This window comes from Oryzias latipes, chromosome 10 (assembly GCF_053564925.1).
Source record: "Oryzias latipes strain Hd-rR chromosome 10, Olatipes_Hd-rR_3.1".
NCBI classification, from domain to species: domain Eukaryota; kingdom Metazoa; phylum Chordata; class Actinopteri; order Beloniformes; family Adrianichthyidae; genus Oryzias; species Oryzias latipes.
In genome coordinates, this window is record NC_136246.1 from 33,141,988 (window position 1) to 33,157,591 (window position 15,604).

At 43.5% G+C, this 15,604-nt stretch overlaps 1 protein-coding gene across 6 annotated transcripts in view; it reads right to left on the minus strand.

Moving 5' to 3' along the window:
• glra1 (glycine receptor, alpha 1) overlaps positions 1-15,604 on the minus strand; it is a 125,791-nt gene that overhangs the window by 54,532 nt on the left and 55,655 nt on the right. The window contains exon 1 of one of the 6 annotated variants that reach the window (XM_020706835.3): positions 12,416-12,876. The exons of the other annotated variants lie outside the window; for them this stretch is intronic. Within the exon in view, the coding sequence (XP_020562494.1) occupies positions 12,416-12,494 (79 nt within the window). The 5' untranslated portion in view covers positions 12,495-12,876. Of the gene's footprint in view, positions 1-12,415; positions 12,877-15,604 lie in introns of those variants that run through there. 6 annotated transcript variants of the gene reach the window in all.

Below are 15,604 nucleotides of genomic sequence, written 5' to 3' on the forward strand. Positions count from 1 at the left end.
CATGATTTGGGATGGTTTTGCAAAAATGTACTATAAGCTATTGATTATTTAAACACTGACCTCAGAGATTAGTGCAAAAGCTTCAATGACATTTCCTTCTTTGGGTCTATGAAACTTTTGGTGTTTATTTATTTCTCATTAATTGTATGCATTTTCCTAATAAGTTGTGTATTTCTGCAACATCAGATTTACAAATGAAGTGACAATCAAAAACTTACAAATACTTTCAACAGAGTTAACTATTGATGTTTAACGCTAAAGAGGAAGTTTGAGATTTTCTCATTCAGAGTAAAAACTAAAATAATTATTTTATATATAAAAAAAAAACCTCAATATTTTTTGTAAACATGAAAACTGTTTTGCTGATGAAATAAAACTGTAAAATCAAACTTCATGATAACTTGAAGAAACTTAAAAATAACAAACGATACTTTAAAGTGAGACATATTCCTGACAGCTTTGGTTTAACTGTCATATTTTTACATTTAACTTGATTCATTATCGAGAAAAGTTCAGCTAAAATGTTTACAACATTTGTGAAAAGTGACTTTAGGACTGATTTTGTGTAAGTTCAGGTTAAGCTTTACCTTACAAACACAAACACACACACAAACACACAGCACACGCTGGGATTCCACTCGCCAGCGGCGAGAATGAAGGCGGACCTTTGGATTACTTTGAAGGCCAATTACTCTCCCTGTCACAGCATAAGAAGGACTGGACGCCGCTGGGGAGGAAGATCATGTGAGAGCACACACACAAACACACACAAACACACAAAAGCTGTGGAGAATGCGCTGCGTCGGGCCGAACGGGTGACGCGTCCAGCATCCAATTAGAAACCAACAATAGATTACTCACAACTGGAAATATGGAGGCACAGAACGGGGTGGGGGTGGGGGGCAGATACCGCTGTGTCCAGGTCTTTTCTGTGGTCACAGCTGATCTTATCATTTAAGGATGAAAAGGTTCTACACTATATATGCTAACGACAGGCTCATATTTGTTGATCTCTCCTCAAGTTTCCCTAAAAACCAAACATTCTCGGAGCGCCACCTGTCGTCTGACGCTCGCCATGTGACGACAGCGGAGCATTTTTATTATAAGATCATAAAAGGAGCTTTGCTGAAATATAACATCTAGAAAAATGGAAACTATTAGGACAATCATGCCCTAAGACATTTGAGAAAAGGCTGCAGGTGGGAGGGGCTGCAACGGATGGGACGGACTATTACATGTGGGAGGGGCCATTGCAGAAGAGGCTACTGCAGGTGGGGAGGGTTGCTACAGGTGGGAGGGTCTTCAGGTGGGAGGGGCTATTACATGTGGGGATTATCATAGATGGGAGGGGCTGGTGCAAGTGGGAGGGGCTATAGGCATCCTATAGCCCCTCCCACTTGCACCAGCCCCCCCCACGCGTCCCAGTGGCTAAAAGGCCCTAAAACAAGTTTAAGCTGTAGTTTCAACGCGGCTGCAAACATGAACTGAGATCATTTCCATGAAAAATCCAGCTGTGATGAAGACCAGCGGTGGAAGGAGGGAAAACGATCCAACGTGAGCGTCCATGAGCGCTAGCTAACAGAGCTAACGTACGTCACGCCCCATTCAGCTCCAAAACTGAAAATCTATTATCATCAGTTGGAGCTGAATTGACTTTGTTGCTCAGCAGCAAATAAAACCGTTATTTGAAACCAGAACTCTACCAGCTGAGTAAAGAACAGCCCCTTGAAGATAAATGGCCTCCTGGTAGATTCTGCTCACCTGCTGGACCACCTGACTGCCTCCGTCTGATATATGAAAGCTCCACTAACCCACTGAGCCGTGAGGCGTCTGAGTGCATCAAAGGCTTTCTCCGTAAACCAGCGGGTATTACGTTATCACCGGGCGTCCTTTCAGAGGCCCGTCTCAGGTTCTCTGACATTCTCCTCCTGCGTCCCGGCTTTGTTCAAAATCCTCCTTTCAAGTCGTCTTCAGCGATTCGCTGCTGGGGGAGGCGAGCGAGGGATGTCATAATTTGTCTTTTTTTGACATCCCTCCCAGAGCGAAACGCAGAAGAAAGAGGGAAACAAAGGGAGGAGGAGAGGGTCTTGATTTTACAACAATCCAGTGAAGGACGGAGGGAGAAAGACTCGCCTTTATAGCTTTCCAATAAAGGCGAGGAAGCAGAGCAGAGGATAGAGAGGAGGAAGAGGCAACAGCTCATTAACTGTCATGGAGGACAGCCGGGAAGTGAGTCACGGACCGACGCAGCTTTTCTCCTGTTTGGGCCAAATTCTCACTCGTTTGGACAGACAGACCCCAGATTACATAAGAAACCGGAAACCGAAGCTTGAATGAAACCAGGATTTCTTAATTACACCTTCAGAAAAAGCTGCTACAGCCCATCTTCAGCAGAGCCCAGCAGAATTCTGTGACCATAATCGGACACCCATCAAAGCTCATTAGGAGAAGTTTGGGAGGCAGGCGGACGAGGAGATCCGGGGCATCCATGGATGGGAACGTTTGGTGTTCATGACGGGAACGCGGCAGGACAGATGCGTTTCACCTCAACACGCTGATGTCTGAGGGAAAGTTTTAATGCAGTGCAAATGAGGACAGCAGTAGCTGATTTTTAGCAATGAGTTGTATAGGCTAGAGTCGACGTATGTACAGTTGGATGCCATGTGGATTGGTGGAGATGCCGGCTCCCTGCTGTGCTACGATGACACAGACAGAGCTGGAAAAACCAGGATGTGACGTTTTCCACAAGTTAATGAACTTAACTGAAGATGAAATAAATGATCTGAGTGAGTTCCTGTCAGAATGGTCGACGTTTAGGCTAGAGCTGCACGATCTGAGAAAAACTCGTGATAGGAGATATTAGTGATCAATATTAAAATGACGATATGACCTGCGATACATAAAGAAATAGCAAAACAACCAAAAACACCATTTCCATTTCAATGCAACGGTTCAATTTAAATAGGAGTTAACTTGAATTGTACCTTGGTCCGGGTGAAGACTCGATTCTTATTGGCTGCTTGTTGTGGTTTAAAAAGTGATAACCGCACGCCCCAAAAAGTAGTTCCGGTCACCTATCTTAAATCTTCTGTATCACTGCGCCAGCTTCTTTAAAACAACCTTTAGATTCATCATCTGGACAAAAACAAGCGGTAAGAGGAGAACTTCCTCTCTGACCTGATGCTTTATTTAACCCATCGGGACGATCAGCATATATATATCGCTTCATATAGCCGAATCTGGACTGCAGTGGTGGTGCGGCACCTTGTCACCATGACAAGGCGCCGCACCACGTGACAAATAGTCCGCTTTTCGTGAAAAAAGCGATCCAAATTGGAAAAAAATAATTAAAGACTAAAAACTGGTTAATATTTTTTGCTTTTGTAAGTGGTATAAGTGGGTTAATGGCCTTCGAAGTGTGCATTGTCACTTGTTAACACACTTCGGTGCGTGGCAGTACTTTGCGTCGGACAGTTCCACGGCGTGCGTTTAAAAAGTGATAATGCATACTTCATCCGCCATTAACCCTTACTTATACTCTAAATTATCTTCGTTTACATAGGAGGTGAGCATCTAACATAAAAGAGCTCCATCCGATTGGTCAACAACATGAAGGCACATTTAAGGTTTACCATTTATTGCGATTTTTCACTGTCTCTCACGATATGTGTATTGCAAAGCTGGATATCGTGATAGCGATACATTTGCGATTTCTTGTGCAGGCCTAGTTTAGGCTGATCTTGCAGTGATGATGGTCATGTCAACACATACGCTTGTTCGTTACTTCCAGGTTTTCTGGCAGGACCACCTATCTTTTGTTTGTTTTTTTGGAGGATGGCCTTAGTGTGTTTAACCTCAGATCAGACGAGACGAGCCACTGAATTTAAGGAGATTACTCATTTTGATCTGAAATGGTTTATTTCAAGCAATCAAAGTAAGAATAATGCACAAAAAAATACAATCAGAAGTTATACATTCAGACAAAGACGTAGGATAATTAAATAACTAAGCGGAGGAAAAGAAACTAACCAGAATACCATTAGTGGCGGCGAGCAAAGAGGTGATTCGCCGCTCAACTCACTCTCATTGGGTGCGTGGCGATCGACTCTTTGAACATTTGCTCAGAGAAATGTGTAATCATCAGCAGGTTGTTTAGATTTAAATATTTATTTCCTATCATCCTTTAAACTGTTTTTTCCCCTTTATATTAACAAACCAAACGGAAAATTAAAGCAAAAGCTTTCAAGTTTCAAAAGGGAACATCAATAAAACAGAACACTAAACTGTTCGGTCCGTTCCATTTACAACCAAACATCAATTCTACAAATAAATTCTAATGTTGTCAAGTTTTACAGAACAAACATAAAACTGTCCTTTTTGTCAACATGCTGTGAATACGCCAGGAACTAAAAGCAAATGGTCTGAGTTTCTTCTGGTCGTTTAGATTAAGCAGATCGGCCTTTTTTGGTTTTTGCTGGAGAATCATCGTTTGTTTCAGTCTGACATTCAGAACGTTTGGTGGCTCCTGTTCAGCTGGTTAAAAAGGTTGATGGTGCTATTTCCAGAAGGAACATGCCTTCTGAGCACATTACTCTGTTTGTTGTCGGATTTTAAACACTGTAATACTATCGCACACAGGCCGAAGTTTCATTTATGAGTCACCGACCACGTTGGCCAGTAAATTTTTAAAAGATCTACTGGATAACCGTTTTTTATTACCGGCCACTATTTTGTATAGAAATAACTTCAACCTTCGCAATTTTTTAAAGAAAATTAAATTGAATAAAACCCCAAAGAGCCCACGTCTTAACTGGTTAACATTCTAGTCGCTAATTTTCGAATGAAAAACCTTTTTAAGTCCAACTGTGATCATCTTTTGATCTTTTTTCATTTAATTATGATTACCGTATTTTCCGGACTATAAGTCGCTCTGGAGAATAAGTCACCAGGGGTTGACATAGCCCAGAAATTTGCACTGGCCCACAGGGCCAGTAGCTTTTGAAAGTTACTGGCCAGACACCGCGCACAGCGAGACCCGCCGCTCCGCAGGTGCTTGCAACTTTAGGGGGGTCCGGGGGCATGCCCCCCAGGAAAATTTTAATATGGTGCATTCTGGTGACATCTAGCACTTATTTATACACTTTTTCAATTACTGAAAATAGACCATATCAAACTTAAATCTGCTCTAGTCTGTTTCAGATGTTTTGAAGAGAGCGCTGCAGTGTAGTAGGAAACACTAGTTAAGATGTTTTCATGCTGCTTCTAATCACTGCTATTTCACATTTGTTCCTAATCAATAGTTAAGAAGTTTTATTTACTTTTTTGCCCTGACTGCCTTGAGGTTTTGCTTTTTGTTACTGTTGCAAAGTTACATTTACTTTTTAGTTACTTTAGTTACTTAATTAAATTAAATAATTGAAAAATTCAATAAAATTAAATTACTGAGATCATTCAGCTAACTAGAAATACTGCTTACAGTGTTGTAAAGAAAAACAAAATTGAGTACTTTGAAGTTATACTGCATTTGAGTCTGAGATTCAGGTATTTTGAGTTGCCTTTGATTCTTTGACATTCAGCTTAAAGCTTAGTGGATACAGTTTCATCTTCAATGCATTCATTAAATATCTTGCTGTCCATACTACTAATTAATAACTACTAACATATTCCTATCTATTCCTGCCATGTCTTCCACATCTCTGACATGCTTCAGTCTCTCTTCAATGACGGTGTTGGATTTATGATCATCGCGGTGAAAAACCACCAGGGGGGCGCGCTGATATGTGTGTCAGTTTAAATATATCTGCCTAAAATGTAATAATAACCCACTGGCTTGTTCCTTTGTTGTTGCTGTTTAACATTATTTTGTATTGAATTGTTACATTCAATAAAGTTTGAAAAAAAATTGAGTGAGCGCGTGCCGCGTGGTGCTCGGCAGTGACAGCCGCGCGCAGGCGGGAGAGGAGGAGAAGTGATCAAAGGTTTCCCATAGAAACCCTTGAAGTCTGAACACAGGACTTGCAGAAAAAGTAAATTATGAAGACGAGGTAAATCTACACGTTTTCGCAAAATATACTTTATTGAAAAAGGTGAAAAATATATTAACCGTTAGATATTTTAGTGGCCCGAGCGGACAAGTGAAAAATAACGTCTTGTGGTCCGTACTGCTCGAAAAACAGGACCGGGCCAGCGGACAAATGGCTATGTCGAGCCCTGGTCACACCAGCCCAAAAGTAGAAAAGTAAAGTAAAGTAGAAAAAACACAGATAAGTCGCACTGGACTATAAGTCGCATTTTGACGGGAAATTTATTTGACAAAATCTGAGACCAAGAACTGATAACTTGCACAAACTCATATGACACAATCATAGCAGACTGTTTATCTCATAATTTCACAGTAATTTTTTCTCAAACTTATTTATTTATTCCTTTCATGAAGCATCATTGGCCAACTAATACTCTGTTTTCATCCTGTATTTGTAGAAACAGTTGTCATTTTTATTGCATTTCTGAATCTATGAAATCATTGGAAAATAGAATATTATGTTGTTAGCCTTCAAGATCTTACTGTAAAAAAAAGTTTGCTGATTCTCTGTGTCACTTAACAAACTCTTAACACTTAACATACCTCATACATCAAATTGACCCAGGAACATCATCTCTGTTCCTCACAAATGAACATAACAGGAGGGTTAACAATGTATTTATTTCAATTTAGTTCTAATATAAGTCGCTGCGGAGTATAAGTCGCACCCCTTGCCAAACTATGAAAAAAAGGGCGACTTATAGTCCGGAAAATATGGTATGTCATTTTTAGCCAAAATCTTAAAAATCTGTTGTTTTCTACGAGATCGTTTCAGGGAGCTGTAGCACCTACGTCACCGCTACAAGCTTTGTCAAACGGCCTCTTTTCGTCTGCTCCCGGTTCACAGGGATTTGAATGAAGGAAAACTCATCATACTTCTGTAAATTTGCCCTTCATCATGAGAAAGTGGGTCTTTAAACCCCAAACAGAGATGTTAGCCTCCAGCATTATGCTGCTAATACTCAGCCAGCGAAGGATCCCGACTCACATTTCAGTCGCTAATATCTTCACAGGAACTTCAGGAGCATCGTTTACGGTCTAAAGAGGGGGCGTGTCTTCAGCGGCATCGCTGCACGTCTTCATATTATGGACCAACTGGTTCGGTCGACGATTAAGTCTCATGTAGAGCCTTAACCTGGATCTGTTTTAGCTTCCCAAGTGTCCTCTTGGATCTGCACACAAAACCCACTTTGATCTAAAAGCGATTCATGTCAGGTAAGCTTCCAGACGAGAGAAAAGCCTCTCGACTCTCAAAGGCCGGAAACTGACTTTGACTTTGCACGCGAGTGAATCTATGGTTTCAGTAGAAGCCGTCCGCTGGGGTTGCATTGGGACGTACGTGCACACCACTTTAGCGTTTGGATGAATCCAGGGCTCGGCAGAGCTGCCATGTTGGTTTAAGGCTGCTATACGATGACGGGACGCCGGCTGTCTGGGGGGAACGGTGTTTAACCCGGGGTGAAGCACGGGCCAGCACTCCCACCCAGCAGAAGAGGGTGGTCTCATAAAAGACGCACCTGCATGGTTTTCTATCAACACACGATTTCCATTATTGACTTTTAAGAGTTAAATAATTTCTAAGCTACATTTCTGCGCATCTCCTTCGTCTGTAAATAGAGTGAAACAGAAAAGAACCTCCAAACCGAGCAGAGAGAACACAAAACAGTCAGCTAACACGTTGTGTTTGTGCCAGTAAGCAAACAAACGCACTCACATGAATGGACACACAATCACTGATGGAAGGCCGCTGCTCAGACACACACACACACACGTCATGCATTTTGGTAAACTGCACCACAGTTCTGCATGCGTTCATCCAATCTGCACGCCTCATTGCTTTTGCACCTATTGCAGCTGATATAAATAATTACGTCATGCACAGTTACACTCTGCTGTGCGGCCAGTCAACGGACGGAAGATTCCCCGCTTTCAATGGCTGCCTTCTTCAAAATGAGGTGCGGTTAGTTTTCTATTCGATTATCGCGCCGGCTGCAGCTAATGATGGAGCAGAGATCTGCAGCACTGGTGTTGTTTTTGTCTGACGCGCAGGCTTGTACGCACAGCGGGACGGCCGGCCCGTCGGTTAGAAACCGTCAGGTCAACCCTCCCCCACTTGAGCTGAACCCCACCTCCACTAAAACGAGTGACAACAGCAATAATGCAGGATGGCACAAACGCAGAGACTGTGTGTGTGTGAAGGAGGAAATGAAAAGTGAGAGGATTCTCCCTGGAAATCGGTGATCATGCAGCTCCTTTCTGGAGGGGGTTCTCGATTTATCCTCACAGTGAGACAACGTGAAAGATGACTCCATCACTACTCCTTCTGCATCACCATAAAGGATCGCTGAAGTCAAAGAGACTCTTCTTTTTTTTAGGGGGGGGTGGGGTCTTGGTGTCCACAAACTAGTACCGGAAATCTTTAGTTGCCTCATGATTACAAGTCAGGAAGCAACATTTGGATTATGAAATGATTAATATTTTAAAACACTGTGGAAGTGTGCAATATGATGTTTGCTTGTTTGAATCCTTAACTTTGGTGAGACACAACGAAAGGTCGTGTCTCACAGCCGCTGCGTACATTTTCGCATTTTGCACAGATGACAATTGGTCATAAGTGAAAAAAAGTTGTGGTCTTTATGTGAAATGTTCACAGAATATTCATGAATGAACCACGTTAAAACCACGGAAGGAGTACGAAGAAACCACACAACGAACACGCAAACCCAATTTCGTTGAATTTCTTCACTTTGACATTCAGAGCGCTCGGCAGAAATCACATCGCGTCAGCACCATGGTCAGCTCCCGCCGCTGGTCCTCGCCATGCAGTCGCATTTCCCTGATCCACACTAACTCTAAGTCTGTTGCTAGGCGCCCGCCGGGGAGGGGGGGTCATGACCCGGCATCCGCAGAGCGCCGGAGACAGCGCCACAAACCCTGCCTGATTATTGTGCTGTTTACGTGCAATTCATCCGTCAATTATTTGAACGTGATATGTGTGCGATATAAAAGCTATACATCGTTATGCAGTTTAGGTCGTGGAAAGCCACACATTTGCGTGAGCATCTTGTAAAATTCACGCACAATTGCGTACGATTTTGGTAAAAATTGTGTATAAACCGCATTAAATACGCGCCAAAAATTTTGAACACCTAAAATCCGAATTCACGTGACGACCCGTCGGCCCTCGACGGACATCTAAGCCCATCAACGAACGTTTAAGTACCGCTTAGCCCTGAAACACACTAATATTTATCATTAGAAAGTCCCAAAACGCTGTTTGGGGGTTATAATCGATGCATCTGATCACCGATGTACCCCCCCACCCCAACCACAAACAGTTTAAAGTTAAAGGACATAACAAATCCAAGCTCGAGGGAAAATCCTAATAATGAACTAGCGGTTAGTGTTATTTTCATAAATCCTTGGTTTACTTGTTGGATTTCATGTCCTTGTTTGTAAAAAACATCAAGATGCATGAATCCGACCCGGCAGCAGCAGGAGAGACCTTCCAGCCAACAGCCGGTAATTGGCTGCTTGTTAATGATTTATAGAGGTGCGGCTTTTTTTCCCACCGATTCTGTATCACAAGACGTTTTCCTTCACGGTCGATTTAACATTTCATCCTGTCTGATCCTGACGGAGGCGTTTCACCCCAACACTCAGCTGTCCCGTCAAAACACGAGATGATCCGCGGCGTCGGAACTTAACCTGAAGCTGCTGCTGAAAACCCGCCCGTGTTCCTGCTGCTGTGGGAGACAGAGTCCATGTATGTAGCCTGAAAGATGAGACCAATCTGAACCACAGTTTACACGCTTAAGATGCTATTTTAGCGTATTTCTCTGAGTCAAGCAGAAATTCTCATTTTCCATTTAACAAAATATTTCTCAGATTTAAAAATGCAGAATTTGCAGCTTTGACACCATCTGCATTATCAAGCATGTTCTGTTTTAAAGCAGGTTTTTCTTTCATCATATTTTACGTTATTGTGTTATATTGTTGTGTTACAACATTTTCATACTTTCCCCACACGTCAGTAAATTAGTGTTAGTGGATCATTGTTGTGCTTCGTCGTCACAAAATGCAGAGAATGACGGTGCCTCCGGAATGGTGATCAGGTCCTGAAGACTCTCCGCCGCAGCGCTGCACTGGAAGGCGTTTTTGGATGGAGGCGGCTTTAACACGCCAGGTTTCTGCATGTCCATATGTTAGCGTGTTGCAGCAAGTGGGTCCAAACAGCAGGGGGGGCTTGACCGGCACGACGGTGGCTCTGCAGTGCGGCGGGAAACCGCTTTGTCAGAGCAGAAACTGATTTTACGCTGAGGAGAAGGTTTGATTCCTGAAGTGTTTCTGAAACGTTCAACAACACGGACCTGGAATTTACTGACATAACAGACAGAATGATCCTAAATGAAAGGAAATCAGATACTTTTCAAACTAAAACTAGATTTTGTTAGTTCAATATTAAATGTGTTAAAATTGTAATAAGTCATTTGCAGCGTTTCTACATCAAGCTAAGCGGTGAAGTCTTTTCTCCTAAGTTGCCGCTCAAACGTGAAGTAGTGTTTTTTTGCATTTGCTCATGGGCTGGACCATTGCGTTGGTGTGGAGGCAAACCCACAACCTGCCCTGCGACGTCTCTGAATGTCTTCTATGTGCCACTGCAGAACTTTCTGCAGCCACACGATGATTCCTGGAGCTCGAGTGAAGAGAATCGCACCAATAAGTGGAAATAAATCCACACTGCATTTAACCGCATATTAACAATGGTTTCTTTGATTATTTATTTGTATTTTTTTTGTATTTTTTAAAGTAATCGCCCTACAAAAGTCAGTAAATAAATATGAATTTTATGTAACAAAAAAGCTACAGTTTGAATTTGGTTAATTTAGAAATAAATGATCGTAAAATAACAGATTTGGTGCTGAGAGGTTTTTCCATTTGTCTCCATGGAAACCAGCTGGATGATTCCAGTTTGTCCTGTTGTCCTGTTTGCCCAAAGGTACCTGTGCTCAGGTGAGTGTCTCTAGAACTGAGGGCAATAAAAAGAGGCGGGGGGCACACCAAGTCACCAAACACCCGAGCTGAGGCAGACTGAGGGAGAACTCGACATCAGCAACGAAGACCAAAGTCAGAAGGACCGGCACATCCCCAAAAACCAGTGGAGGCAAAGGATCACAGAGACCACAAGCCCCAGTCCAGCCAGAGAACGGCCCCCCACTATGTTTGGGATCCAGTATGAAGCCCCATCAACCAGAGAGTCTCACCAGGCCTGGGCGAGGGTCCTACCACCTGCCAGTACCCCCACCTTGGAGGAGAGGCGGGGCTCCTCGCCAGGAAAGACGAACACGGACCAACCAGGATGTTGGGGAGGGTACCGAGGTCCAAAACGCCAGAGGTGAAACCAGAGCCAACACCACAGGAACACGGACACCCCCGGGCCCAGGGGAGGTGTGACCTCAAGGAATAACCACAGATCTCAGGGTTACCCCTCCCTGTGAGGAGAGACAACCAGCAGGCCAGGAACCCCTCCCGACCAAGGGACACCACCCTAATGAATGGTTCATGTGACTGACCCCTGATTTTATCTAAAGCCTCTGCCCCCCCAACCCACAGGAATGCCATCTTAGCCTTGGACATTCACATTCAGACCAGGAAATTTTTAAAAACGATATGAAGAAACATTTTGGAGGTTCAGTCGCATGAAAACGTCTAAACCAGGTCTGAGGAAAGAATTCAGAGTCCTGCAGGAACCTTCTGGATCTGGATCAGCTGTTTTTCAAAACCAAGAAAAAGGTTTATTCAAACCCCAGATCCACAGACGCCTCGTCTTTAGGGCTGTGCTGACGTGTCCTGCCTCATGTTTGAGAGCCGGATGGTTGTTGAGCTTCTGCCGTTTCCTAGCATGACTTTGCTGATATTTAGGGGACGTAAAAAGGCGCCTTAGCTTTGTTGTCACCCAGAAAGTGGCGCCCGGCACATCACAGAAATCTGAAACGCCAAGGTGTTTTGTTAACTCTTCTACGTCACAGGTTTAGCTCCATGTTGGCTTTTTTCAGACACCGTAACTCTTCAACCGGATACACAAATGACGTCATTCTGACGGATTCTGAAGCGGAAAAAATGGCAGATTTACAGAAATTCTTTTACACGTCTATGTTGATTTGAGCGTGACCCAGAAGACTGAGAGACTTTTCATTGGCCGAGTGGAGTGGATGTTTTCCTGGAGCAAAACAGCTCTTCAGTCTTAGCCACAGCACTCGTACAGGTGCGGCGGCGTCCCAAAGGGAGCGCAGGTGTGTCTTGGCGTTCCCTCGGGGTGAAAATGGAACTTACCTTTGTCGTGATTGTGGTAGGTGTATTGTGAAGAAGGATAATGGAAGTTACACGCACAGGTGATGCTGTCGTACGCCATGCTAACGCCGCTCTCTTGTCCTTAGTAAGGTGTGAGTACAGGCCCCTCATGGAATGTACCACGAATGCTGCACACACGGGGGTGTGCACACGACACGCTAGTGCCCGTAGGACGTCCACACAAACTACTCTGTGATTGTCTACTCTCCTCATTTCTAACAGTCAGGCTGCAGCACCTGTGTGGCCCGGACCCCCCCGCAAGGACAGTTGAGACGGCCCGGACCCCCCCGCGAGGACAGTTGAAACGGCCCGGACCCCCCCGCGAGGACAGTTGAGACTACGGCTTTAAATGCCAAAAGAATCACCAAAAAAAGCTGAGAACCATCAGCAGAATGTCCTCCACATTTCACTGCATCAGCTCCTCCCACCAACAATCCTAAACTCCTTCATGGTTGCCGGCAGACTGCTCCCCCAGGGCTCATCCCCCACCCCCACCCCCCCATCATCATCAGCAATCCTTTTCAGGGACTAATTAACTGGTCAATTTGGACGTCTTCATTTCAAACCCCCCCCCATGCAAACCTGGACCACCGAGTGGAACTAATGAAGCCGTGAAGATCCGCCCGCCTCTTTCTGTTGCAGTGTTGTCATTAAAGGGACTCAAGAGGCCAATAAAACAAACATCTGGAGTTTAATGCTTTGGGTGACTCTTTCTTATCCTATAAGTGACACCTCAGTTGCATCAAAGGGGGGGGGCATATATTTTCAGCCGCGAATAGCATTGAGCTAAACAAAAGTTAGAGGACACAAATGAGATGAATAATGGTCAGAATCACACGGAGTCTTGGTCTTTTGCAATTGAGCTGCCTTCAGCAAAAAATTCTACAATGGCTGTGAGACATTGAATATTTATAAGATACTGTCTGAAGGCTATACGGTCTGGGGAAAGCAGTTTTACGTTTTATTGAGCTAATATATATTCCTAGCACACAGCGGCAGAGAAACGAGGCTCATTTTACAAGCCGCGAGATTGAAAAGACGAAAGAAAAGAGAGAAGAGTGGAAAACTGTACGGCTGCTTTTTCTTCTCCATTATTTCCAGACATTTGGGAAGAAGATCATTTTGTTCCTACATGCAAAGAAATCAGAGCTGCTACAGCAACTTGACGAGCTGGCAAACAAGACACGCCTGGAAGTTTGAGCAAAGTCCTGAATCCGACTGATCTTTGTCTTCTGTTCTTGAGTGGAAAGGTTAAAGTTCAGTCTTTCCAGCTAAAGAAAGCAAAAAAGCTGCTTTGATACGTTGATGGTCAAAGATCAAAAGGATCCGGTGTTGGAGAGTCTTCCTCACTTTAGGTTCCTCTAAAACAGGGGTCGGGAACCTATGGCTCGCGAGCCATATATGGCTCTTTTGATGGTCACATGTGGCTCGCAGACAAATCTTTAATTATAATTTTTTTCTTTCATTAGACCAGTCCTTCTCGGGCGCGATGCGATGCCAGAGGCGCGCAGTAGTAGCGGTGCTTGGAGAACAAAATCTGCGCCAGCATTATCAGTTTACTATTATCTATTATTTCCCAGAGTTTGTACCAGCCTGAAACCTGTGAATTGCCGTGCCCAAAACTGCGCGCTCCCGTCTCTGAGAAAGAGCGCGCAGATGCGGGGACGGGATGTGTGAGGAAGAAAGCAGGGGGGGGGGGGGGGGGGGGCAGCAGGTGAATCGCGCAGGTATTGTAAAAACGTAAAATCCGCTGCCCGTCACTCACTGTGGCGTGTGAGTGTGTTTTTGGCTCCCCGTCTGCATGTGAGCAGTCTGTCTCACATCTACAGAACATTGATACTAACCTAAAATCACGTTTAAAGTCTCAACGCCTGCATGAAGCAGAAACTCACCACGGATCAACCAGACTAGACCATCAGCAAAACTACCACGAGAAATACTCATCATTTATTAGCAACAGCATAACAATGTTATTAAAAAGAATCCACAGACTTATTGTACTTTAAAAATGTTGAAATTACATCAAATGCACACATTCACTTGTATATTTAGTTTTAAACATATTGTCGCGGACTGAGTTTAACTTGGCTGTTGGGCCGCGTTAAAAGTTCTGGAGTTCATTGAACGCATCGATCAAGCAGAGATCTGATTGGCTCTCAGTTCTGTCGGTCAGCCTGTTGTTAGGTAGTTTGGACCAATGGGGTTCAGCTATGGGCCAAATAAGGGAAATGGGAGGGCTGGAGCGGGAGCAGGGGAATATAAAGTTGGTAGAAGCTCTCTCGTTTCAGCGGGAGAGATTTAGGAGCTGCTGAATTAATTGTACGGCGTTTGTTGCGGTCTGCAGTAACCAGAATAAAGAACCTTAAAAGAGGTTAAGTCTCCGTGCCTCAGTGTGGGGAAGGGACACTACATTATTGTATGGCTCTTTCGAAATTACATTTAAAAATATGTGGCGTTTATGGCTCTCTCGGCCAAAAAGGTTCCCGACCCCTGCTCTAAAATGATCCAAATATCAGATAATTCCTCATTGATCTCACATTGGGAGGGAATTCTTATTACAACAGTAAATTTGAAGAAAAAAAACACATTTCATTTGTCTAAAATATGGTTTTTTTTTCTCATACACTTAATATTAATGGTCACGTTGTAGGCGGTCTGAGCGTCTGGAAAAGCACAAATTCAATCCATTATTATTATTGGTTGAATGGTATAAATCCTTCACTCCATTGTTTTCCTGTCTCTCTTTCTTTATTCTAGTATCTTCCTTCATTTTTTGTTCCTTAACTCCTCCTACAATGTTTCAGCTATTTAAATATTCAGCTCTTTTATCTTTTTCCAGCTGTGACTTTTGCTCCTTCAAATCCTTGAACTTTTCCAGATATTCCAGGATCTTTGCCTCCATTGAAATTCATGGAGAATCCTTGGAGCAGAAGCTCGCTGGTTTGATACCCGGCTCTGACATCTTTCACAAACATATTTTTTTTGTTATTGTGCTGTTTTCACTTTATTTATGGTCAACTTTGATCATTTCTTTCTTTCTTTCTTTCTTTCTTTCTTTCTTTCTTTCTTTCTTTCTTTTTTTTGCCAATTATGACCCTTTAAGGTTCATTTTCATTCAGAAATCTAACATTCAACCCTGCATTTTCCTGTGGAAATGCAGATCCTTCTAGT